General features: G+C 40.5%; 1 protein-coding gene across 2 annotated transcripts; it reads left to right on the top strand.

Moving 5' to 3' along the window:
- The first annotated feature begins 3124 nt into the window (after positions 1–3124).
- Positions 3125–23243, top strand: LOC103025248 (NXPE family member 3-like). Of its 2 annotated transcripts, none has more exons than XM_049467762.1 (7): positions 3125–3189; positions 7455–7538; positions 8122–8625; positions 9349–9623; positions 15878–15948; positions 17810–18016; positions 21913–23243. In XM_049467762.1, the coding sequence occupies exons 2-7, from the start codon at positions 7470–7472 to the stop codon at positions 22443–22445; spliced, it is 1659 nt and encodes a 552-aa protein (XP_049323719.1). In that variant the 5' UTR covers positions 3125–3189; positions 7455–7469; the 3' UTR covers positions 22446–23243. The 2 variants fall into 2 exon arrangements, with proteins under 2 accessions (XP_049323719.1, XP_049323718.1); XM_049467761.1 differs by having other exon boundaries at positions 3140–3189; positions 7458–7538.
- Positions 23244–25165: the final 1922 nt, after the last annotated feature.

Here is a 25165-nt window from a genome sequence, read left to right as displayed (position 1 = left end):
CCTCGTTGGGTTTAGCAGATATGTAAAGTTGCGTGTCATCAGCATAGCAGTGAAAGTTAATACCATGCCTACGGATAATTTTACCCAGTGGTAGCATATAAAGAGTAAAGAGTAATGGACCCAGTATTGATCCTTGAGGGACACCATATTTTACTCTAGACTGATAAGAGCATTCGTTATTTAAATAAACACACTGGAATCGATCTCTCAGATAAGATCTGAACCAGGTGAGGGCAGATCCTTTAATTCCTATAAGATTTTCTAACCTATCAAGTAGAATAGCGTGATCTATGGTGTCAAAGGCAGCACTAAGATCTAGCAGTACAAGGATGGCATTACTGCCCCTATCAAGAGCTGAAAGTAAATCATTAGTTACTCTAAGTAAAGCTGTTTCAGTACTATGGTTTTGTCTAAATCCAGATTGAAAAACCTCATGCATACTATTACTTTGTAGATACAAGCGCAGCTGGTTAAACACAATTTTTTCTAGGATTTTGGCTATAAAGGAAAGATTAGAAATTGGTCTATAATTAGCAAGCTCACGGGGGTCCAGATTTGGCTTTTTGATAATGGGCTTAATGACCGCCAATTTAAGAGAATTGGGTACGTAGCCCATGCTAAGGGATGAATTTACTATTTCTAGTAATGATTTTCCCACCTTTGGCAGTGCCTGTTTCAATAATTGTGTGGGTACTGGATCTAATATACATGATGTTGATTTTGGTGCTAGCGATCTTATATTTAATAGCCCTAGTTTCATACGGACGCTGCTGGTACTCTGAGAGACGGATGCTGTTGTTTTAATTTTAATAAGATTATTAAAACAGATTTTCTGAGTTTTTCGGTTTCGAGCGACACGGGGGACAGACACAGTCTCAATCCTACAAGGTAAAAATGCACTTGTATCTGAAAAAGGCACATAATTAAAACTCACGGCCTTATGCACAGGAAAGTGGCAAGATAACTCATTAGAACGATGTATATTACTAAACTGCCCATTACTTAGACCACTAACCTGGCCGGTATGACTGGTTAGAGCCAGTCAGTCCCGGCGTAGCACCGCCTCAATGTTACCAGAGAGGACGGTGGATCCCAGGCGGCTGGGGTGAAGCCCGTCTCGGTGGAAGAGGGCTGGACGTTCCCGAAAACTCTCCCAGTTGTCCACGTAGCCAACTCCACTAGCAGAGCACCAGTCCCGCAGCCAGCAGTGGAGAGCGTAGAGGCGGCTGAACGGCTGGCTCCCGCGGCGGTAGGTGGGCATCGGACCAGAGATGAGGAGGCGGGCGCGGGTCAGTCTGCGAGCGGTGTCCAGAAGAGTGCGAAAGTGCTCCTTCAGGACCTCACTGCGCCGGGCGGACGTGTCGTTGGTACCCACATGCAGGATGACGGTGCCGGGGTCCCCGCGATGCCGAAGCACCGTAGGAAGCCGCCACTTAAAAATGATGAGTTTCTTTGATTTTACCAAATTAAAAACCTCTGGAATATAATCAAGAGGAAGATGGATGATCACAAGCCATCAAACCACCAAACTGAACTGCTTGAATTTTTACACCAGGAGTAAAGCAGCATAAAGTTATCCAAAAGCAGTGTGTAAGACTGGTGGAGGAGAACATGAGGCCAAGATGCATTAAAACAAACTGTGATTATTCCACCAAATATTGATTATTTCTGAACTCTTAAAACTTTATGAATATGAACTTGTTTTCTTTGCATTATTTCAGGTCTGAAAGTTCTGCATCTTTTTTGTTATTTCAGTCATTTCTCATTTTCTGTAAATAAATGCTCTAAATGAGAATATTTTTATTTGGAATTTGGGAGAAATGTTGTCTGTAGTTAATAGAATAAAACAACAATGTTCATTTTACTCAAACATAAAACTATAAATAGCAAAATCAGAGAAACTGATTCAGAAACTGTAGTGTGGAGTTCAAAGTGCTTACAAAACTTATAGTAGCTCATATGGAAACACGGTTACCTATTGTTACCTCCACAGACCTGATGGGCTTTATTAAAGATAGACACACCTAAACATACGCAATAAATATAATTTACACCTCCCAATACATGATGACCAGGTTAATGATTCATTTTCCACAAAGGTTTATAATGTGGACCAACTCCTTTATTCATCTCCACAAGCCTGAGTCAGGTCCAATAACCTTATTATCCACTCCAAAGATCAACAAGACAAGGTTGCACTTTCAGTTCATTATTATTGATGGGCACAAAACCTCCTGCTGTTGTTCTGAGATCAAACAAAAAGATTACATGCTGTTGGTTTGCAGGGTTATCTTCTTTTTTATGTCTCTAATCTATTCTCATTAAATCTCACTAAACCTTTAACAAAACTTTTTGCAAAATGTGCCTTATAATCCGGTGCGCCTTATAGTGCAAAAAATACGGTAATCACTCAGGAGATTATTATTTGGAGTTTAAAATCATCTTATAAATAAAAGGTATGTCTTGATTTTACTTGATCCCAGTGTTTGTTTCATTTCATTTCATTTACAGCATTTATCTTACGCTCTTATCCAGAGCGACTTACAAGATTATTCCTGTTACTGAAGTAGGCCTACATAGTGTTGGGAGTCTTGCCCAAGGACTCTTATTGGTGTAGAGCAGCATTCAGTCACCCAGACCTGGAATTGAATCCCAGTCTCCCACATAGTGGTAGTGGTGTTATCCACTGCGCCACTGTGATGACTACATGTATCACACTTTAACTTAACTAAAATATAAGTAACTGTACTATTCTGAAAGTGTGAGTACTGTGTCACACTTTAACTTAACTGAAAGAACATAAACTATACTATTGTGGAAGTATTGGTACTGTATCACACTTTAACTCGATTAAAAAAAACATAAACTGTACTATAGTGAAAGTCACATTTTAAGAGATAAGATAAGATAGACAGAAAAACAGGTCATGAAAAAACATAAACAAATAGTAATATATACATAAAATAAGGTCAGAGGAGATATGATTATGGTAGGGCGTGACCAGTATTATTGCACAAAGAGTAACAGTGAATAAATAGCGAATAAATAGTAGATAAAAAGGTGAGAAATATTGCAAATATTGTATTTTTTTTATTAAAAAAATAAGTAACTCCATAGGGGACGGTCACACAGTGCGCGCACACACGCTCACTCGAAGGCTGCGTGAGGAACACACACGCATACACACTCGTGAGTACTGAACTAAAACTCTGTTTTTCTCTATTTTCCTGTTAAACTCCTGAACAAGTGAGTCACGCGGAGTTTAGAGTGAGTTTAGTGTGAGTGGATTGTGTTTAGAGTGAGTTTAAAGTGAGTGGATTTGAGTTGTTTTGAGGATGTTTGGGATGTAACAGTGTAACAGTTCAGAACTGAGTTTAACATTTGATATCAGAGATCAAAGAGATGACTCAGTGATGAGCAGCAGAATGTAACGGGTTTTTGCCGATGTTACTTTGATGTTAAATAGCGGATATTATTTATAAGGCGGATATATCTATTCTTCAAAATAATAGGGGTGTTGTGCCGAATTCAGCACACTCCAGCACACTCCTAAGGAGCTGTGCGCGCTCCCTCTCGGAAGCGCGCACAGCGTCCTCTTGGCTTTATCTCTACTTAGGCTTAGAAAATAGAAATACATTAGATACTGTTGCGCTGCCTCCGAAGAAAAAATGCAAAATATTCATGCAACATTATCATGATGTCCCACCATAGCTGTGTCGAAATCTCATGAAAAGAATGAAAAGCTATTTATGTGGGCAGCTTAAAAAGGGGAACCGCCTAAAACTTTTTTTTTCTGTTGGTCCAAACATTAGGCTAAATGTTTTTTGTAATAAAAATGTGACACCAGTATGTATTTCTTGTGCAGGTGTCATGTATGTAACCCTAATATAATATAGTCATATATAAGAAAGAGAGAAATAGGGAAAGTGCCCTGCCTAAAAAATCACCCCCTGTGACTTTCTTTCTTTCTGTTGACCCAAACATGAAATAACGGTGACTGAGACAACCGAGACTTTTTCGCGTATTTCTTAAAGTTTTTAAAGTTAAAGCGGATTATAACAGCTTTAATCAAGCTTTTATCAAGGTGAGGGTGCTGGATTCGGTGTTCTGTCGAATTGTGGTACCTTGTCAAACCGTGCTACCCTAGTGTTTATTTAACTGTAAAAAAAAAATTCAAAAGAAGCACCATATTGCAGCATGTTCCCAGTAGATGTAGCGTTGCTATATTTGGATAGCAAAAATCACTGTATCATGGTAAAGTCATGGCATTACAAACTGTTTCTGTATTTTTTTCTAAATAATAGTTATTGCACAACAAAACTAATTTATAATAAACAAAAAAAAAAAAGGAAAAATAAATACGTTTTAGGTCAGCGCACGCTCAGTGCCTTTAGGAAGCACGTATCGATGTGTAGCACAACTCGATACAACACTCGGTACCGCAGCAGCAGGGAAAGGAGGCTGTACAGGATCGTCTATAAAGTGCGAAAACTTAAATATTTACTGAGATATGAGAGTTATGAGGACAGGAAATAAAAAAAACGCTACTGGTCCCAGCCTGCAAACCCTTCAATCAACCGTGTGGGATATAAAAATAGATTTCCTCAACTGTGGAGAACCATCTGTTTCTCAATGTTTCTGATAAAGTGTCATAATGGCACTCAGTCATAAACAACTGCAGTAAAACTCTATTCAGCTGTGTATAAAATTATCTCTTCTGGTAAGGGCAGCTTAAGGCCACATCATAACATCACCTTATATGGAGTTAGAAAAAAGGCCAGTGAGTTTTCCAACAAAATAGCACAACCAAAAACTGTACTAAAACTAAAGTATTCCTTTCAAATGTAACTCAAAAGAGCGGGAACTGTACAAAAGTAAATATAAGGATAATGTATTACAATCGAACTCAATAGTGAAAGCATAAAAACAGTACTATATTTAAAGTATGGGTTTTATCTCACAATATAACTCAATTAAAAGGGCATAACTGGTAGTATAGTGAACGTATGGGTATTATATTCCAATCTAACTCAATTAAAAAAGCATACTGAACTGCAAAAAGTGATACCTGATAAAGTGCAATGATCTGTCCATGAATTACTGCCCAGAATAATTGTGAATGTGAAGTCTTTGCAGTCAGGCTCCCATAAACAGTATTCAGTTCTGCTGAAAGTAATTTATGCTGGCACAGCATTTTAAAGCATTTTATATCTGTCAAAATAAAAACGTTAGCGTTGATCCTCATAGAATATACTTATTTTATTTTATTTACTCTTTATTTAACCAGACAAGTTATTAAGAACACTTTCTTATTTACATTGGCAGCCTGCATGAATATATGGCTATGATATATTTACTGATTTAAATATACGAAGGAAGTAAAGGTTGTGGGTGAGATAAGACCATTAGCTGCTCCCTGTGTGGAGCTTTGTGCACTTTTAGAAATCGCCGCCGTGCAAATATTAATGATGACCTGAGAAATGCACCAAAGTGAGTGTGAAACACTGTAAAATCACTATTAACACTATTAATATCAACATAAAGAAAAGGAAGAGTGGAATGAGAGCACGGCTCCTGGTTTTCTCCTCTGTGGGATTGTAAGAGAGCTCTGCTGGTGGGGTGTAAATGTTTTTCTACTCAGTCAAACGCATTCACTCCCACAATGCCCCAGGTACTTTATCTAATTTTCATACTTCAGCTTGTGTTATATATCATCAGATCTGCTTTATTGAAGTGTGCACGCAGTAAACATTATAATCAACTTCATTTTGGGGTGTGGTCTGATTAAAATCCTGATAAAATGACTGTTATCACAGATTTAATTAGGTTAAACTGTACAGACTCTCTGGATCAGATAAATAAACATAAAGCCCCAGTACTGATCTGTGGATCAGTGGAGGAACTGTGTTCTCTGGAATGATGGAGCTCCATACTGTACTTTACAATACAGAGATGAGTTCATATTTAGGATTTATGAGTTATGGGACATTTGGATGAGTTGTGGCCAGTGTGGATGAGTTATTGGAGGTTGGGATGAGTTACGGGATGTTTGTATGAGTTGTGGGGGGATGGGATGAGTTATGGGACATTGGGAGAGTGGGGACATTGAGGAGTTAGAACGAGTTGTGGGGAATTGGGATGAGTTGTTGGGATTAGTTGGGACAAGATTGGATAAGTTGGGATGGGTTGTGGGGAGTTACAAGGGGTTGTGGGGAGTTGGGATAAGTTATGGGGAGTTGGGATAAATTGTGGAGAGTTGGGATGAGTTATGGCGAGTTGGGATGAGTTTTTGGGGGTTGGGACGAGTTGTGAGGAGTTGGGACGAGTTGTGGGGAGCTGGGGCGAATTGTGAGGAGTTGGGATGAGTTATGGCGAGTTGGGATGAGTTATGGCGAGTTGGGATGAGTTATGGCGAGTTGGGATGAGTTATGGCGAGTTGGGATGAGTTATGGTGAGTTGGGATGAGTTATGGCGAGTTGGGATGAGTTGTTGGGATTTAGGACAAGATGTATCCAGTGTAATAAATCTGTTCTGATTCTGCAGACACTGCTTCAGCACGTTCTGAAGGAGCCCTGCATGTCCTCACATGGCCTGACAGGAAGCAGAACAGGAGACGTCCATTTAGATGCAGAAGCAGAAGCAGAGACGAGTCTGTACTGGTACTGCAAGGCCCGGCCCAGATAAAGAGTCCAGCAGTGTAATAATTATTATATACAGTATAAATCAGTGTGCAAATACACACAGCACACCTTAAACAGCCGCACTTCAATTAAATATCATTTAACAAAATGCAGTAGAAACATCTGTGGGAAAAAAATAAAGAGAGCACTTCCGTTTCTGAATCAGTTCCTCTGATTTGGCTATTTACAGGTTTATGTTTGAAAATGGGAAATAGCAAAAATAACTAAAAAAGATGCAGAGCTTTCAGACCTCAAATAATGCAAAGAAAACAAGTTCATATTCATAAAGTTTTAAGAGTTCAGAAATAATCAATATTTGGTGGAATAATCCTGGATTTTAATCACAGTTTTTTTCATGCATCTTGGCATCATGTTCTCCTCCACCAGTCTTACACACTGCTTTTGGATAACTTTATGCTGCTTTACTCCTGGTGCAAAAATTCAAGCAGTTCAGTTTGGTGGTTTGATGGTTTGTGATCATCCATCTTCCTCTTGATTATATTCCAGAGGTTTTCGGGTTTGGTCAAATTAAAGAAGCTCATCATTTTAAGTAGAATCTTATTTTGGACTGGACTGTTTTCTGGTAAAGTCAGAAAGTCTGGACCAATCAATTAGAAATAACTTTGAGATTGGGTATTTCTATTCTCCATATATTTTATATTTTGAGAAGTACTAGGCTATGGCTTTTGTTGCTTTACTAGATGATGATGATGATGATGATGATTGTGGTTTAATATAAAGTATTGTTATGATTTCCTGTAACCCTGTGTCCAGCAGGTACACTGGAGGATGGGAAACCACGTGAGGATCATTATTTTCATCGTTACTCTCAGCCTGGTCATTCTGTGGTCCTGCTGGGTGAGTTCTAAATAAAAATCTGATTAAAGCTTTTATTGATAACACACCTAATGCCTAGGCCCAGGTGATGCAACTATTAATTATTATTGTCCATTTTTTATTGAAATTAGCTTTTTTTTTTTTTTCTTTCATTCCACCTTAAATGCTACAGTCTCTACTGTCTGGTGCACCATTTAAGGTGGAATGGGAAAGTTAGCAAGCTAGCTACTGAGACAAACTACTAGCAATATTTGTATGATTGTTATGATGCAAATGGACATAAAACATTGAGACTACACATTCGACTGTGGTAATATAGTGATTATCGTAATTTTTAGCAAGGACAATACTACAATTTGTGGGAACTTGCCTGTGGTCCTTATAGCCCTCTGAAAAAGGACCATATAGCCCCAATTCTTCCTCTAACCCACCCCTTCATCCTTTACAAGAATCAGAACCCTGCCCTAAGACAAGAATGTGCAACACATAGGGGCAGGGCTCAGTGGTAGGTTCAAGTTTTAAAAATGGGATTAGATCTAAGTGTAGGTATAGTTGATAGCTAACTGTTAGCACTGGCTAACTCTCTGCGTATCCTCTGTTGCAGGAGAAACTCCCTGAGGATCTTTTTCCAAGTCGAAGCTACATTGGTTGTCAACCAGAAACTTTGAAGGTTCTGATGGAGAGCTATACTGTTAATTTATCCAGTTTTACACCTGGTTTCAATGCTAAACCCACCCTCATCTCACCTGAAGAACTACAGTATATAAAGGAGGAGCTAAAGTGGCCGGCCCCGCCCATCAACGTGACTGCAGCCAATCAGGCAACGAGCGCTCACACAAGTTCGTATGCGCTGCTGAATCCGCGTGAACTCTACAGCGTTGGGGATGTAATCACAGTGATGATAACGGCGAGGGACGGTCTGAAGAACCCCAAAACGTACGGCGGGGATTTCTTCCAGGCTAAGCTGTTTAACGCCGAGCTGAAGGCCAGCGTATTCGGACAGGTGTTCGACCACAACAACGGCACCTACACCGCCAACTTCATGCTGCTGTGGGAGGGACTGGCCAAGGTGTCGATACGGATGATCCACTCCAGTGAGGCCGTACAGGTGAGCTAGCTTTACTACTATAGTTATTAGTCAGAGCCAGACTTAGCCTGATATATTACCATATTTTTTGTACTATAAGGCACACCGGATAACCTCAAGGCTCCTGGTATTTGGTAGCCACAATGCTCCGACTCATCTTTATACTATTTTGAAGCACAGTATTACAAGTATAACAAGTATTACTCTGTGAGACTCCTGACTATGATAGCCTGCTGTGCTAAATTCAGCATTACCCCTATATACTGAATCATTTCCAGCAGTACTTAATTTTTTATAGCAGTGAACCAAATCATTTATGGAAGTAATTGAATAATTTATAGACAGTATATCAGGTACTACTTCAGTTAAAGCAGTAAAGTGGTTACTGAGTCATTTATAAGTATTTATTAATTTACTAATAATTAATAGTGGATATAGTAAATCAATGAGTATGGATGGAGTATGGATATGGACGCATGCACCGTCAGAACCTCTCAACACAAAGCACACAACGTCCTCTGTTAAACATGGTGGTGGTAGTATTATGATGGTATGAGCATGCATGGCTTCCAGTGGCACTGGTTCACCAGTGTTTATTGAAGATGTGACAGAAAACAAAAAGAGAAGAGAAGGATTAATTCTGAATTTACAGGGATTTACTTTCGTCTCAGATTAAACTAAATGCAGAAAGCTGGATCTCAGTGGAGTTTAGCTGATTATACCTGTTTCTCGTTTGGACCGCAGGTTCTACTCCGGCACCGAGAGCTAGAACCGGATAAGGTGTACTTCCTCGGGGTGTTCAGGAATGGCAGTCAGGCTGAAGAGGTGGTGTGTAACGCTCAGAGGAGTGTGAGGCTGATGCTGGGCTCTCCGTGCTGCTGTGAATACCGGCATCCCATTACTGACGAAACCTGGGTCTGCCGGAAACCCCAGAACCTGCCGTGCTCAGCCTGGGTCTACCACAAAATGGGCGGGTACCAGGCTATACTGTCCTCCCTGGAGTCCTCCCTCTTACACGGGTACGTTGCGGTGTTATGACTTCCATCAAAATGCATCAAATATTGTTTTTCATTAATAGCTGAAATAAAGAGTAAATAGCTTAACATTTTTATAAACATTTCCTAACCTTTAAAAAACACTTTTACTGTGTTAATTCCTGCCTCTGCGGCGCCCTCTCAGGTTCAACTCCGCTATAGGCGAGGATAATCATTCTGTGTACTTTGATACGCAAACACATCATCAAAATATGCAAATCAGTCCATCAGAAATCCCACCCCTTCTGACAATGTCCAATCATATGAGTCTCACCACTATCAGAGGGACACTGCTCAGCCCAAACAGCTCTTCTTTCTGCCTCACCCCCTAAACCCATACATCACCCAGTGCCCCTCCCAAACCACTTCTCCTATTTTTTTTTTAGCATTTATTATTTTAAGCAGAGGGGTTTAGTTACACTTCAACATTTTGTAAGTAATCATTTTGTAACAGAGGTCAGTTAAGTTTTACTCTAATTATTATTTATGTGATTTTTCAAATTAAGTAAAATACAAAATAATATGCAACTGCAGCTTGTTTTACCATAAACCCAACAGTTTCTCTCTTGTATGATCTCGCATGAGTCTCTCCAGACCTTACAGCTAATCAACGGAGTCACAGACACATAAAAAGCAGAAGCATAAATGTGGGCAGCTGCATAGGGCGCTCGCACAGCATAAACTTACTTTGTCGATGCATACATTTATAAATAAACTACTTATTTATAATAAAACATAGAAAAACATGATTTACAATGAATGATCAAGCAATGTTAACATCTAACTAATGCAAAATTAAAATATAGCTGCATTTTGCAATCTGTGGTTTTAAATGTGACTCAATACAATCTGGCTTAATGCAGTTGAGGCCAACTAGACCTACAGTTAACATAGTAAATTATAAACATAGCTCAAACAGTGAGGATGTTTGTGTTTGGTAGATTATTTCTATGTTGTACCAATGAAATAAATCTCCTGGTATACCAAAGTCAATTTCTCTTTTTAATAAAAGCACATGTGTGGGATGAGCAGCAGAGCTGAGTATGTGGGTTCCACCAATAAAAATTGTCCCACATCTTCTCTGCTAAACAGTTTATTCTAACACTGACTCATTTGGTGTTTGAGGATGTTCTTGGAGTGTCGTCTTCTTTGAACTTGGATGTCTGACAGCTGCTGTTATCTGGAATTTGGCCTTCAGTTTGGAGATGCCGGTACCAGGGCTCGTTCCACTTAATACCAAACACATATGTCCTTACTTTCTGAGCTGTGTCTGTCAGAATGAGGCAATGTGTTTATATAAGGCTTTGTATGAACTTTGTGCTAAGCTAAAGCTAAAGTATTTGTATCGATAGGTTAAAAATTGAACAAGCAGCCAAATATCTGCCATAACATCCATCTTGGATCCATCAGTGATCGTAATGGAAGTTTGAACCACAATTTGCAATTTGCAAACATCAGATGCAATCAGAGCTTTAATGGATAGATATGATTACAGTTTGAGACAATCAGACATTTGAGACATTATGATATATCAAATTAAGAGATCCAGGAACACTTGGCATTTATTTGGTTAATAATTTACAGAAAGTATCATTTAAGTAGAGTTTACAATTTGATAACAGTTGACAATTAAATTTTTTGTCTCTACAATGCCCAGTTCACACCTGGCATTAGCATGCATTCCCCACCAAAACTCATAACCGTTTAGACCTGGCAATATATTTTATAAATGTCTGAGAGAGGCTTGTTATTGTTGCATGTTCAGCTAACCTGTGCAGATGGTGGACGGTGTGGTACCGTGGGTTTTTATGTAGTTTTCAGCATGTTTCGGTTTTGCGACGTAGTTAATGTGGGTTTGGCTTTGCTGTTGGGGGTGTATCGAAACACTTTGGTGTTTACACTACAGTAATAATAATGTGATTATATGCATCTCTGTATATGTGATAAAAATACTTAAAATCATTTTTTTCAGTTTCAGTTGCAGATTAAATTTCTGAACAATTCTTTATATGTGGGAAGAATTCCTATTCTCTTTTGATGGAAGTAGAAACTACTGGATTAATGCTGGATCATTTCTTACAGACATTACAGTACATTTAGTGTTAAAGTAAATTAAAGTTATTAGTAAGGAGACAAACCACTGGTTGAAATATAAGTGGAGTTTCTGGTAACACCCAACCCAGCCTTCGTTCAGCCACCCTTCAACGAAAAGGGCCAATCAGCTATGGAGAGGGGTCAGCATGTTGAGTAAGGAGAAATATGGAGATCTGTGCAAGCGCAGTAGCCAGAACTGGCTCTGTGTATTACAGAGCTTTTTTAGCTTTTTATCTGTGATTTAGACCTTCAGTTTAGTGTATTTTGCTAATCACCATTCATACAGATGGAAGGCAGGTCGTTTAAGAGTGAATATAAGTTTTCATTGGCCATTGAGTGAACTCTGCCTTTTGACTTGCCTGTAAAGCTGTAAAGGGGGGGGGGGGCGGGTTGGTGGGGGGGGGGGGGGTGGATAGATTCATATCCTGCCAAGCTTCACATGATGCACTGGTGATCCTCAGCAGGATTGTAATAGTTGTAATAGTTTTCCTTCTTCTAAAAGCAGATCACATGCCCTACATGGAATGGAATGATTGTAGTTTCTCTCTGAATAAGGAGGACTCTTATGTAGCTTAAAGGTCCACTTACAATCTTTCCAAATGAGTTAATAATTTTTTTTTTATCAAAATACTTTTGATAAAATGGTTGTAATTCCTAAATGATTTATAGGATATTTTTGTTCAACCCCTTAAATTAAACCTGATTATCAATTTCAAATATATTTGAAATTCAAATATATTTCAAAACTTTGTTGATTCAATTAAATACTATTGCTTTGACCATTATTAGATATTCAAAAAGCAGGAGAAGAGAAATTATTGACCCTTCACACAGAGGAAGGAAAAAGTACTGTAGAAGATGCTGACAGCTGTGTTCAGAAGAACTGAAAAAGAATACATAAACTATAAATTGCCTGTTTTTAGAAAAGGATCACCAGCACTTTTCCGGAAGTGAGATCCAAGTATTCGGTTTTGGTGCACTGTACTCAGGGATACAGTAATTAAGAGTTATGTGTGCTGAGTTTTCTTTGGTGTACCACAGTCTAGTCATTCAATCATAGTCAGTTCTAGTAATCTTCAGCATTTCCATAACAGTTATAGGAGTTTAGGCTATTCAAACGAGAGTGACCCTCAGATAAACACTGATAAACCACCTGAAAACTTCCCACTCATCTCCTTCTCCTCCTCATGAACCATCGATAGGGCTGCACTGTAATTCAATATCAATGTACAGGGTTTGCAGAATGAAAGTGAAACACCTGGTTTTAGAGCACAGTAATTGATTGTGGTGACGGACAGTTCTGGTGGAAACAGGAGAGTTGAGGTGCACATTGAATTCTGCGTGATTTGATCAGCCGTGGTTTTATGTTTTTTATTGGATACAATCCAGGTTAGCACCCGAACATCCCTTTCAGACAGCTTCCTCTTACAGCGTCCACAGTTAATCCTGTTGGATGTGGTTGGTGCTTCTTGGTGGTATGCTGACATTACCCTGGATACCGTGGCTCTTGATGCATCACAAAGACTTGCTGTCTTGGTCACAGATGCTCCAGCAAGACGTGCACCAACAATTTGTCCTCTTTTGAACTCTGGTATGTCTCCCATAATGTTGTGTGCATTGTAATATTTAGAGCAGAACTGTGCTCTTACCCTGCTAATTGAACCTTCACACTCTGCTCTTACTGGTGCAATGTGCAATTAATGAAGATTGAACGCCAGGCTGCTCCAATTTAGCCATGAAACCTAAAATCCCACACTAAAATGATGACAGGTGTTTAATACTATAAATGTTGAGTGTTTAAACTGAAATTTCTGATATTTTAGTAGAACAGAGTATTTGCTGCATCTGTTACTGCAGAAGAAGTCGCTTCTCTCTTGGAAAATATTTTTCAGTGAGATGATTGAGTAACAGATTGAGCTCAGTCCAAACACAGTTCACACTTTTGGATGGAATGAGGTGGGTGTCACATCTTGGCCTCGTCTCGTGTCTCTGTGTGTCTTCCCCACGTGACCTGTGCTCCCCTGTGTCTCCCGTCTCAGTACTTTCCCACCTGTTTCTCATTTGTAGCTCCGCCCCTTCCCCAGGTGTTTCCAATTCTAGTGTGTTTCATGTTACTATAAAGCACTCCTCTGCCACTTTGTCTCCGTCGGTCTTTGCACCTTCCCCTGTTGTTTTGTCTCTCTGTTGTTTCACCGCGTTTCATAGCCCTAGTCCTTGCTCTGTGTTTACCTCTGTTTATCTCTTGTGTATATTTCTAGTTTCCTATTTATTTCCATTGTTTTCTCCCTTGCCCTGCTTAGTTTAGTTCTCCTTGTCTAGTTTAGTTTCTTGTTTAGCTTCATGTTCCCTAGCTCCCTGTATATAACCTTAGTCATTTGTTTCTCGTTTATTTCTTGTTTTCACGTTTATAGTTTATTTCCCTTATATATATATATATTCCCTGTTTGTTTATTATTATCATCGCTCGTTTGTTATTGGTTATTTGTGTTTCTTTGTTTGGTGTTTCTCATTCCTTGTTTCCTTGTTTATTTGTTATTTATTTAATAAATTATTTATCTTTGGTTCCTACCTGCACTTGCGTCCGCCTCCTCGTCTCCCTGCCTGGGTATTTCCTGACAGTGGGAAACTGGTGAACATCCAACACTGACCTCACTGTAGTCACTGAGGACTGAACACTGCTGCAACACTAGTTCACAAAAAAACATTCTGCTGTGGGAGTATGAGCCCATCATTATGTTTTTGTTGGGTTATTTTGGAGAATTATGGTCTCTGTGCTGTTTTAACTTGATCTGGTGGCTAATTCTGTTCTGTAAACCCAGTAAACAAAGTTCCAACAGATCCCCGAACCACGTAGCAAACCACACCCAGTTATAATAGGTCTGTAATGATACACTGTGTGCTCCAAAAGTTTTAGAACATTCCTTAACCATTGTGCTGAACTGCAGCAGTGAAGCTCTACTGAACATCTAGCTGTTCATTCATCGTTTCCTCTGAAATTATAAGAATATAAAGAGTTTATGCAGCTTTTTTTTGCTTTTTTGAGTAACTGTCTCTACCAGAGACTGTAAAAAAGATGGACGCCGTGTCTCCGTTCCCATTCATTCAATGAAAATGAAGCTAAAATCTTCCTCCATGTTGGCGATCCTGAAACCCGCAGTAGAGACCAGAGGAGGGAGAAAGACTGTGGAGAGGCCGCCTACTCATTTAAATAACCCCGCCCCTGAGAGCTGCCTCCACAGAGTCATACACAGTCTATGGTCCCGCCCATACAGTCATTGGTCCCGCCTCCGGCTAGGTGTAACCCAACCCTTTTACAATAACCACATCTTTTTGAGTAGAGCTGAATAATGTTTTTTAAAAAAATGAATAAAATCAAAATAAAAAATGAATGTGGGGATATAAAATTTTGACAATATAAGCAGAGGTTACACTAAAGCTGCTGCATTTAAATAATGGAGGTAGAATTACAGTATATTAGAAAAAAACGTGATTGAAAGTTGTTTGTTTTGCCATTGAAACCTATGGGGATGGGTGGAGTTACACAGCTTTCTGCAACCGAACAGCAGGGGGCGCCCGACCTGTGGTGGCTTCACTTTTGAGAGACGATGCTCTGTCCAGCTATACACAGTCTAGCTCAGAAGACTTTCTACTGATTGCATTCAGCAACAAGAGCGTTAGTGAAGTTAGTGAGGTTAGCATGTTGGATAGATGATCACCACCACTCTACCTCATTCCCAACTCACGAACTCATCCTATAGTATTATAAAGTATTATAAAGTATTATAAAGTACAGTATGAAGCATCATTCCAGAGAACACAGTTCTTCCACTGATCCACAGTCTGATCAATACTGGTGGTTTAAACCCCTCTGTTACCCAAACCTTATATTAGAGATGGAGCCAACAGCTTTACGAGAGTCCTAATCTATTGGCAGTACTTTTATTCTACAGTGACTAAACAAGCTGTGTTACCACTTGATCAATTATAGTATTATTCATCACAAAAATACCCTGAAATATTGCAATATTATTTTTAAGGCCATAAGTCCACCCCTAAATGGAATAATCTATTGGTTCAAATGGTCTTTCTGAAAGATAGATCTCAGCAATGCACTAATACTGCAAATATTTCTCTTCTGTCTGCAGCAGCGTCACTAAAGTTATTCTGACCGGAGGCGATGTTCAAGTGAGCGTGTCCCATCATGAACCGGTTTTGGGTAAGTCCCACAGCACACGCACACCACACCAGTTCCAGCACCAAGACACAGCCTGCTGTGATGAGATTAGCTTCAGGGGGAAGAAGAAGGGGAGAAAACCCTGAAGAATTAGTGCTTTACTCTATAAAATCTGCAGAGCTAATGCTCCGCTCCAGCTGAGCATGAACAAGTCTGATTTCCTTCTCAGAAAGTCCATCAAAAGTAAAAGCTCTATCCTTATCAAAGATGTGAAAAGTATCTGCACGGATCATCTTCATACTAGGCTACATACATCTGCTATGTACTTACTGGAGTGAGTGTTTGTAATTGGTGTGATATAAACTTCCTTCACTTGTTGCTGTTTTAGCCTGTTTACGTTTTACAGGCTTTTTTATTATTATTGCTGTAGTCTTTCTAAAATACTGCTCTTGCAGATTCTACACCACAGACTGTATACTGTATATTTCTAAACCCTTTCTTCATTCTCTCCTTTCTTCTGTCTCTCTCTTTCTTCATTGCCCTGAGCTGCCGCTGCTGTGTGCTGCTGGACGCTGGTGCAGATCCATCCGTGGTTGGGTGCCGCTGCCTGCCTGCCTCTGGATCGGGCTCTTCCCGCTGTGTAAACTCTCGCTAAGATTCACCACAGTCCTCCTGTAACCCTTTCCAAACTTTTGGCTTATTTTCCCATGTGTTCGGATGCCCTGATCTTACTGCACTACCCTGCTGCCTGCTGTGATGCTGTCTAGCACTGATTTATTAGTGCTACACTAGATACTGCTTAGCTGTTTGTAACTGCTTACCTGTACGGAGGAGAATAGGTTATTTTCTTCTGTTGGAATTTGGTTCTTCTCTCGCTGTTGCTTCTTGCTTGCTGAAAGGAGGCTCATACCTGTCTCTCTGGAATGCGCCTTTGTGTCAACATTCATCAAAAAAGATAGGAAACGAATGAAATCGAATGTCAATGAAAATCAGAATGCATTAATTTGCGAGTCTTATAGAGCCATATTGTACTCATATTAGATCATAGAACACACATGAGATGTTAAAAATGAGAAATTTTCCATTTAATGACAAATATTAACTTATTTGGAACTTGATAGCAGCAACAAAATTAGGATGGGGCCAAAAATGCTGGAAAATTTACAAAAAGTCTATACATATACGGTTACAAAAAGAGCATTTTTAGTAAAGAAAAAAAATAGAAAAACTTTAATCAATGAAAAACTGTAAATATTTTGGATATCCCAACACCTACAGACCATAATATAATTTAAAGATTAGAAGAATCTGGAGAGATCACTGTGTGTAAGGCATGAGGCGGATGCTCAGTGCTGGATGCTGGTGATCTTCAGGACCTCAGGTAATGCTGCATTAATAACAAGCTGTGCTGATTCTGTACTGGAAATCACTACATAAGCTCTGAAACATTCCCAGAAATCCTTACTGTCTGTGAACACAGTTCACCCAATGCAGGTTAAAGCTGGATAATGCAGAGAAGAAGATATATCTCGACATCATCCAGAAACGTAGAGCTTGTTTATAATGAACTGAGGCAAAATAAATAAAAACTGAAAAAACCTAATGTCCTTTTATCCCACTTTCAGTAAGTCTGTAAGATTTGCAAAGCACTGTATTTTCTTTTTTTTTGTGTACATTTAAATACATTTAAAACATTGTTATAGAATTAAATTGAGTTTGACTCTAGTGACTGTGTAGCAACAGCCAGGCAACTGTTTAGAGGTGCATATATATAGTTTTTTTTCCAGCAGGAAGTGCAGTTTACAGTAAATATAACTGGTAGGAATAGTTTTAATATTGTTATAGTATTGTGAATGTTAATATCTGTGAATGCTGATTCGTGTTTGTGTGTGTTGTTGTTTAGGTGAGGGTGTGAAGTGTGTTCCTGGACTGGGCACACCTTCACCCGCTGGTTTCTATCTGCAAAACAAGTGGACATCACTGCTGTGCCACGCCCAGTCCTTCCGCTCAGCCAATCAGATTGCAGCATGTTTGAAAGATAAGCAGATGCTGATGATGGGGGACTCCACGCTGAGGCAGTGGTACGAGTACCTGCTGAGCCAAGTACCGAGTACGTAACTAATACACACACACACGTCTCTGGGTAAAAATTGAGCTGATAATCATAATAATCATGTTTAATTCTCAATAAACTCCTACACACCCTGTTAAATACATGCTTTAAACCTAGACAAGCAGTGCTGTTCACTCTGCTGACTCATGACTGTACTGCAAAGTACAGCTCAAACCACATCATCAAGTTCGCTGATGACACAACTGTAGTTGGCCTCATCAGCAAGAACGACGAGTCAGCATACAGAGAGGAGGTGCAGTGGCTGACGGACTGGTGCAGAACCAACAACCTATCTCTTAACGTGGATAAAACCAAGGAGATGGTTGTTGACTTCAGGAGAGCTCCAGGTGTCCACCACCCACTGAACATCAACAGCTCTGCTGTGGAAATTGTGGATAACACCAAGTTCCTCGGTGTTCACATTGCAGAGAACCTCACCTGGTCCCTCAACACCAGCTCCATAACCAAGAAAGCCCAGCAGCGCCTCTACTTCCTGCGGAGACTGAGGAAAGCACATCTCCCACCCCCCATCCTCACCATGTTCTACAGAGGCACTGTAGAAAGCATCCTGAGCACCTGCATTACCGTCTGGTTTGGGAATTGCAACACCTCAGACCGCAAGACCCTACAGCGGATAGTGCGGACAGCTAAGAAAATCATCGGAGTCTCTCTTCCCTCCAGCACCGAGATCTACACCACACGCTGCATCCGCAAAGCCACCAGCATTGTGGACGACCCCACCCATCCCTCACACGGACTCTTCGCTCTGATGCCGTCCGGCAGAAGATACAGGAGCATCCGAGCCTCCACTACTAGACTCTGCAACAGCTTCATCCACCAGGCAGTCAGACTTCTCAACGCACAGAGACAGAACTGAACCCCCACCCCACCCACCACTCACCCAACACACTCGCACAAAACTAAACTGTACACCCCCCCCCCCCTTTACACTCACAAAGAACTGAACTTCACCCACACACACACCCAGTCAGCACACAGAGGCTCTACCTCAATAACTGCTGTGATTATATATGTTCTATATGTTACAGTATGTCACACATCTCTGCACCTTATCCCCACTATACACTTTATTATACCGAATCGGTACTGCACTGTCCTGTCTTTAAATTGTCTCGTCTTTTGTATTTATTGTATTTATTGTTATTGAGTGTTATAATTTTATAATTTTATGTTGCACTGTCGTCACTCCTGCACTTTATGTTGTCTATTGCTTGTGGTTCTACGTTGCACCATGGTTCCGGAGTAACGTAATTTCATCACACTGTGTACCTGTACTCAGATGTAATGACAATAAAAGCCTCTTGACTTGACTTGACTTGTTATTACTGCAGTTCAACGTGCATCCTGTAGTTTACTGCCTACATCCGCCAATGACTTACCAACTTCTGTTGTTCGATTCAAACCCTGTCCTTGTTTCCCCCTTAAAAACTCAATTAATACCACTGTTTCTACCAAGAACAGGTATATAGTTAACTTCTCAATGCTTCCTATCAAATAACCTGTACATTATTTTTAGGGGCAAGAAATGAACACTTGACTCTACATTATATACAGCTAAGAGAGCACTTAAAAACGATGAGCTTCTTTGATTTTACCAAATTAAAAACCTCTGGAATATAATCAAGAGGAAGATGGATGATCACAAACCATCAAACCACCAAACTGAACTGCTTGAGTTTTTACACCAGTAGTAAAGCAGCATAAAGTTATCCAAAAGCAGTGTGTAAGACTGGTGGAGGAGGAGAACATGATGCAGAGATGCATGGAAAAAAAACTGTGATTAAAAACCATCAGGGTTATTCCACCAAATATTGATGATTTTTAAACTCTAAAAACTTATAATATTGCTTATGGAAATTGTCTTGTCTCCATCTAGCCCCACCCTGAAACCTGTGTTCCCTCATTAATCTCATTTGTAACCCCGCCCCCTTTGTTTCTTTCCTCAGGTGTGTCCAACCCTGTTCATGTTTATACAGCCCTTTCTTTGTGTTCTTTATCAAGTCTTTTGTCATTTTCTTGGTATTCTTGGTATTCTGTGTTATGCACGCTCTGTGTTGTTTCAAGGTTTTTCACATCAGTATGTTTTTGTTCTCCTTGAGTGTTCACTGTAGTAGTTCTGTCCTCAGTGTTCTCAGTTTAGTTTGTTTAGTGTGCTCAGTTTTATTTTATTTGTCTTGTTAAGGTCTCGTCCTCTGTTCACTGAAGCGTTAGTGTTTCCTCTGCACCTGCCAGTCTGAACTCTCGTATTTGCTTTTGACGTTTTGCTTGACAGCCTCAGTTTGTTTCTCTCTGGTTAAGATGGGTTTCTGAATTTCGCTGATATTTGTTTAATCCTTTACTTATTTAATCCTGTTTTGGTGTAACAGTGTGTTATGATTCTGAAACTGCCCTTTGTCCTTATTTTACTGCAGATTTGACTTCTAAAGTGAAGCACCTTCTGTTTTACTAGAGTGAGCATCTGTGTCAGGTGTTAGTATTTTCATCATACCGGCTCTTTAAAATGACTTACTTTTAGAATTAAATCAACTTCTCAAGCAACATGAAGAATCCCATTAAAGACAGACATTAGATATAGATTAGAGATTAGTAAATGCTCTGTTTTCAGTATGTTTCTCGTAGACAGGCAAATCGTAACTTTTAATGAAACCCTGACTGCACAATGCATATATTTTCTGCATACATTGATACTCAAATTGTGTAAAAATGTGTAAAAAATGAAGGGAAATCTGCATTTTTAAAAATATGTACATATGTGTGGGCCGAGCCTCAGCTGGCCCTTATAGAACCTTCCACTTCTTTTTCTCCTGCTGCATGATATGACCTCAGATTTTCTCAATCTCACAAGTAAGTAGTTTAAGATGGAGACTAAACTCACACAGTTTAACACTTTCTTTTTACACATTTTTGTTTAACTCCAGATTTTTGAACTCCAGAAATTTGTTGTGTATGATATTGTTCCTGCTTCTGTGCCGTTCAGACGCTTCTCTGCTTAGCTCTGCTATCTCTGCTATCTTTCATATCTTTCAAAGCAGTCACCAAATCAGCATTTTATCACCTCAAGAACATCAATAAGATCAGAGATTTTCTGTCTAAAGCAGACCTGGAGAAACTCATCCACGCCTTTATTTCTAGTAGGATTGATTACTGTAATGGACTCCTAACTGGACTCCCAAAAAAGACCATCAAACAGCTTCAGCTGATTCAGAATTCAGCAGCAGAGTTCATCACCCCCATCCTTAAATCCCTGCACTGGATACCAGTATGTTACAGAATAGACTTTAAGGTTCTGTTACTGGTGTATAAATGTGTTAATGGTGCAGGACCAGCATATTTATCTGATGTGCTCCAGCAGTATGAGCCGAGCAGACCTCTCAGTCGCCCAACACTAAACATGTTTAAATCCAGACTGAAAACCTACATGTTTGATCAGGCTTTCAGCTCAGATTAAAACACTGCAGCTCCGCCCACTTTATTCTGTAACGGGACTTTTATATTATGTTTTATTCTTTCTTTTATTTTTATTTCCAATTCCTTGTTGTTCTTTTACATGTTTTTAATTTAATTCTCTTTGTTTTAATCATGTTTGAATCAATCATGCTTTATTCTTATTTTAGTTTTTATTTCCATGTTTACTGTTAATCTTTTACATGTTTTTTTTTTTATTTGATTTCTCTGTGTATTTTCTAATTTGTAAAGCACTTTGTGTATGAAAGGTGCTATATAAATAAACTTGCCTTGCCTTGCCTTATGATCACTTGGAGGGTTTGAACAGATAATAAAATGGCGATATTGAGTTTTCACCGCTGCCTCTCTTCACATTTTCACAGTTTTCTAAGTCATAATATTCTCTTTCTCTGTCTCTCTTCTTGCAGCCCTTAAGCAGTTGAACCTCCACACCTCAGCCAAGTCTGGACCGTTCGAGGCGGTGGACGTGGACAACAACATCCGCATGGTGTGGAGAGCTCACGGCCTCCCGCTCCGGACCTCCGTCACCCCGTACGCCGACCTGCACTACATCTCCTCCGAGGTGGACACTCTCGCGGGAGGTCAACACTCAGTCGTGGTCTTCACCATCTGGGCACATTTTACCACCTTTCCTCTGATCACGTACCTGAGAAGACTGGCCAGCATCCGCCAGGCCATCCTGTCCCTCCTCCAGAGGGCGCCAGAGAGCCTGGTGGTGATAAAGACGGCGAACACCGGCTACAGCGACGTCTACGGCAGCGACTGGCTGTCCTGGCAGCTGGACTCCGCATTAAGGATCATGTTTAAGAATCTGCCCGTTGTGTTTATTGACGTTTGGCAAATGACATCATGCTACAGGTCGCCAGATAACATCCACCCGCCTCGTGATGTCATAGAGAACGAGGTCGACATGTTCCTCTCGTTTGTGTGCCCGAAATGACGACTGATATAAAAATAGAGGCAGTTAATATCTCAGGGATTTCCAGATCCAGAACAGACCCGACTCCCCGGCTGTTTTAGAGGGTCTTCGTGGAGCTTCATTCCTATTTAAGGACATTTACCAAACTTTACCAACTTATCCCAACTTCCTAACTCATCCCGCCTTATTACAACTACCCAACTCATCTCACTTTCTTAAATCATCCCAATTTATTCCAACTCCCCAACTCATCACACTTTATCCCAACTCTCCAACTGATCTCCAACTAATTCCAAATCCCTAAATCATCCTCAACTCATCCCCCACCTATCCTTAAATAATTTAAAGTCTCAACTCATCCTACTTTATTACAACTCATCCTAACTCCCTAACTCATGCCAACTCATCCCACCTTATCCCAACCCTCAAACTCTTCCCCAACTCATTTCCAACTAATCCCAACTCTCTAACTCATCCCACCTTATCCCAACTCATCCCCCCTTGCTAACTCATGCCAACCCATCCCACCTTGTCCCAACTGCTCACCTTGTCCTCATCTCAACACCTCTGCTAATCCCAACTGATCCCATTCAGAAGTACTGAATTAATCATCATTCCAGAGAACACAGTTCTTCCACTGCTCTACAGATTAATACTGGGGGTTTAAACCCCTCTATAACTCACGTCTGGCCATAGATATGATGCCAACAGGTCTGCAAAGCAGCTGAATAAATGTATTTATTAGAAGGCGGGGCCACAAACATTTAGGCTAATAGTGTGGGTGTGGTTCTTAGCATTGGCCACTGACTCAAACTCATTTTCTTTATTATTAGAAAATATTGTAATTTATTATTAATAAATCATTTACTTACTGTACAGATAATAAACTGGACACACTGGCCAAGATTAGAACACTAACTGATGAGAACATCCTGATGAGTTTATAATGTTTACAGGACTCTTTATTATTGAGAGGCCACATAGCACTACATGCTGATTCACAAATCATTTTCTATAACATATAAATAATTCTCTGTTTAGATTTAGGATCTGTCATTTCCTGACTTGAATATATCCATACTCATGGAGTTTTTAGGGAGTAATTTGGGATTTAATCTCTGTATTTTTGTAATCTTCATGGTGTGCTGATGTTTCTCTTAGTGATGTTCTGTCACCACCTACAGGAAATTCTCTGTAAACACAAGTGACGTAATTTCATATTCAAGGATTCAAGGAGATTTTATTGTCATTCGCATCACATGTGGTACATGAGGTGGAACGAAATTGTGATCTCACGATCCAGTTTTACACCCAAAGAGCTGTTATTAATAGATATATAGATAAAAAAAGAATACAATAAAAGAAATAGAATATACAAAATAGATAGATAAATATCCCAAGAATAAAAAAAATAAATAGAGAGTAGAAGGTTCAGCAACATGAAGTCCAGAGTGCAAGTGTGCTATAGCAGCATGATAATGTGAATTAGAGCAGTGGAGATAAAGTGTCTCAGTGCAAGTAAAGTGACCATGTTGGTAAACAGTAAACAGTAATTTGTCCTTGGTGTCAGTGCAGTGTGTTGTTAAGTGGAGTTTAAGAGTCTTACAGCTTCCGGAATGAAGCTGTTTCTGAGTCTTGTTGTTTTGCACTTAATGCTCCGCAGCCTCCGTCCTGAGGGAAGCGGGACAAAAAGTGCATGTGCTGGGTGGGTGGGATCCTTCCTGATGCAGGTGGCCCTTTTCCTGCACCTGGAGGTGTAAATGTCTGTGGTGCTGGGGAAGCTGACTCCAACAATCCTCTGTGCAGCCTTCACCACCCTCTGCAGTGCTTTCCTGTCTGCAGCAGAGCAGCTTCCATGCCACACATTGATGCTGGAGCACACGATGCTCTCCACCACACATCTGTAGAAGGAGGTGAGGACTGCGCTCCCGAGTCCAGCTCGTCTCAGCCTCCTGAGGAAGTAGAGCCGCTGATGTGCTTCCTGACCAGAGTGGAAGTGTTGTTGCTCCAGGTGAGGTTGCTGGTCAGGTGCACACCCAAGTACCTGTAGCTGTCGACCACTTCCACCGCAGATCCTCCAATGTGCAGGGGGAGGTGGGCATGCTTGCCCCTTCTGAAGTCCACAATCATCTCCTTTGTCTTTTTTACATTGATGCAGAGGTTGTTTTCTCTGCACCAACCCTCCAGGTGTTCCACCTCCTGCCTGTAGCTGGACTCATCTCTGTTTGTGATGCATCCAACCACTGCCGTGTCGTCCGCAAACTTCACAATATGACAGCCTGGATGGAGAGGTGAGCAGTCATATGTGAGCAGTGTGAACAGGAGGGGGCTCAGCACACAGCCCTGAGGGGAGCCAGTGCTGAGGATTATGGAGGGGGAGGAGATGTTGTGAATCCTCACAGACTGCGGCCTGTTGGTCAGGAAGTCTAGGACCCAGTTGCACAGGGAAGAGCTCAGTCCAAGTGAGGAGAGTTTGGTTATCAGTGTCTGAGGAATCATGGTGTTGAAAGCAGATGTGAAGTCCACAAAGAGCATCCGAACGTAGGAATCCTTCTGCTCCAGGTGGGTGAGGGCAGTGTGGACCACGGAGGAAATGGCATCCTCTGTGGATCGGTTCTTCCTGTATCCTAATCCTCCTCAGCGTCCTCCTTACTTCTGCTGGTGTCACGCTGAGGGGCTCCTCTCCTGGTGAGTGTGGGAGTCTGGTGCTGGGGGGTGTGTCAGGGTTCTCAAAGCGGGCG

Source organism: Astyanax mexicanus, chromosome 19 (genome assembly GCF_023375975.1).
Source record: "Astyanax mexicanus isolate ESR-SI-001 chromosome 19, AstMex3_surface, whole genome shotgun sequence".
NCBI classification, from domain to species: Eukaryota; Metazoa; Chordata; class Actinopteri; order Characiformes; family Acestrorhamphidae; genus Astyanax; species Astyanax mexicanus.
Note: the sequence above shows the minus strand (reverse complement) of the source record. Positions and strands in the feature narration are given on the sequence as shown.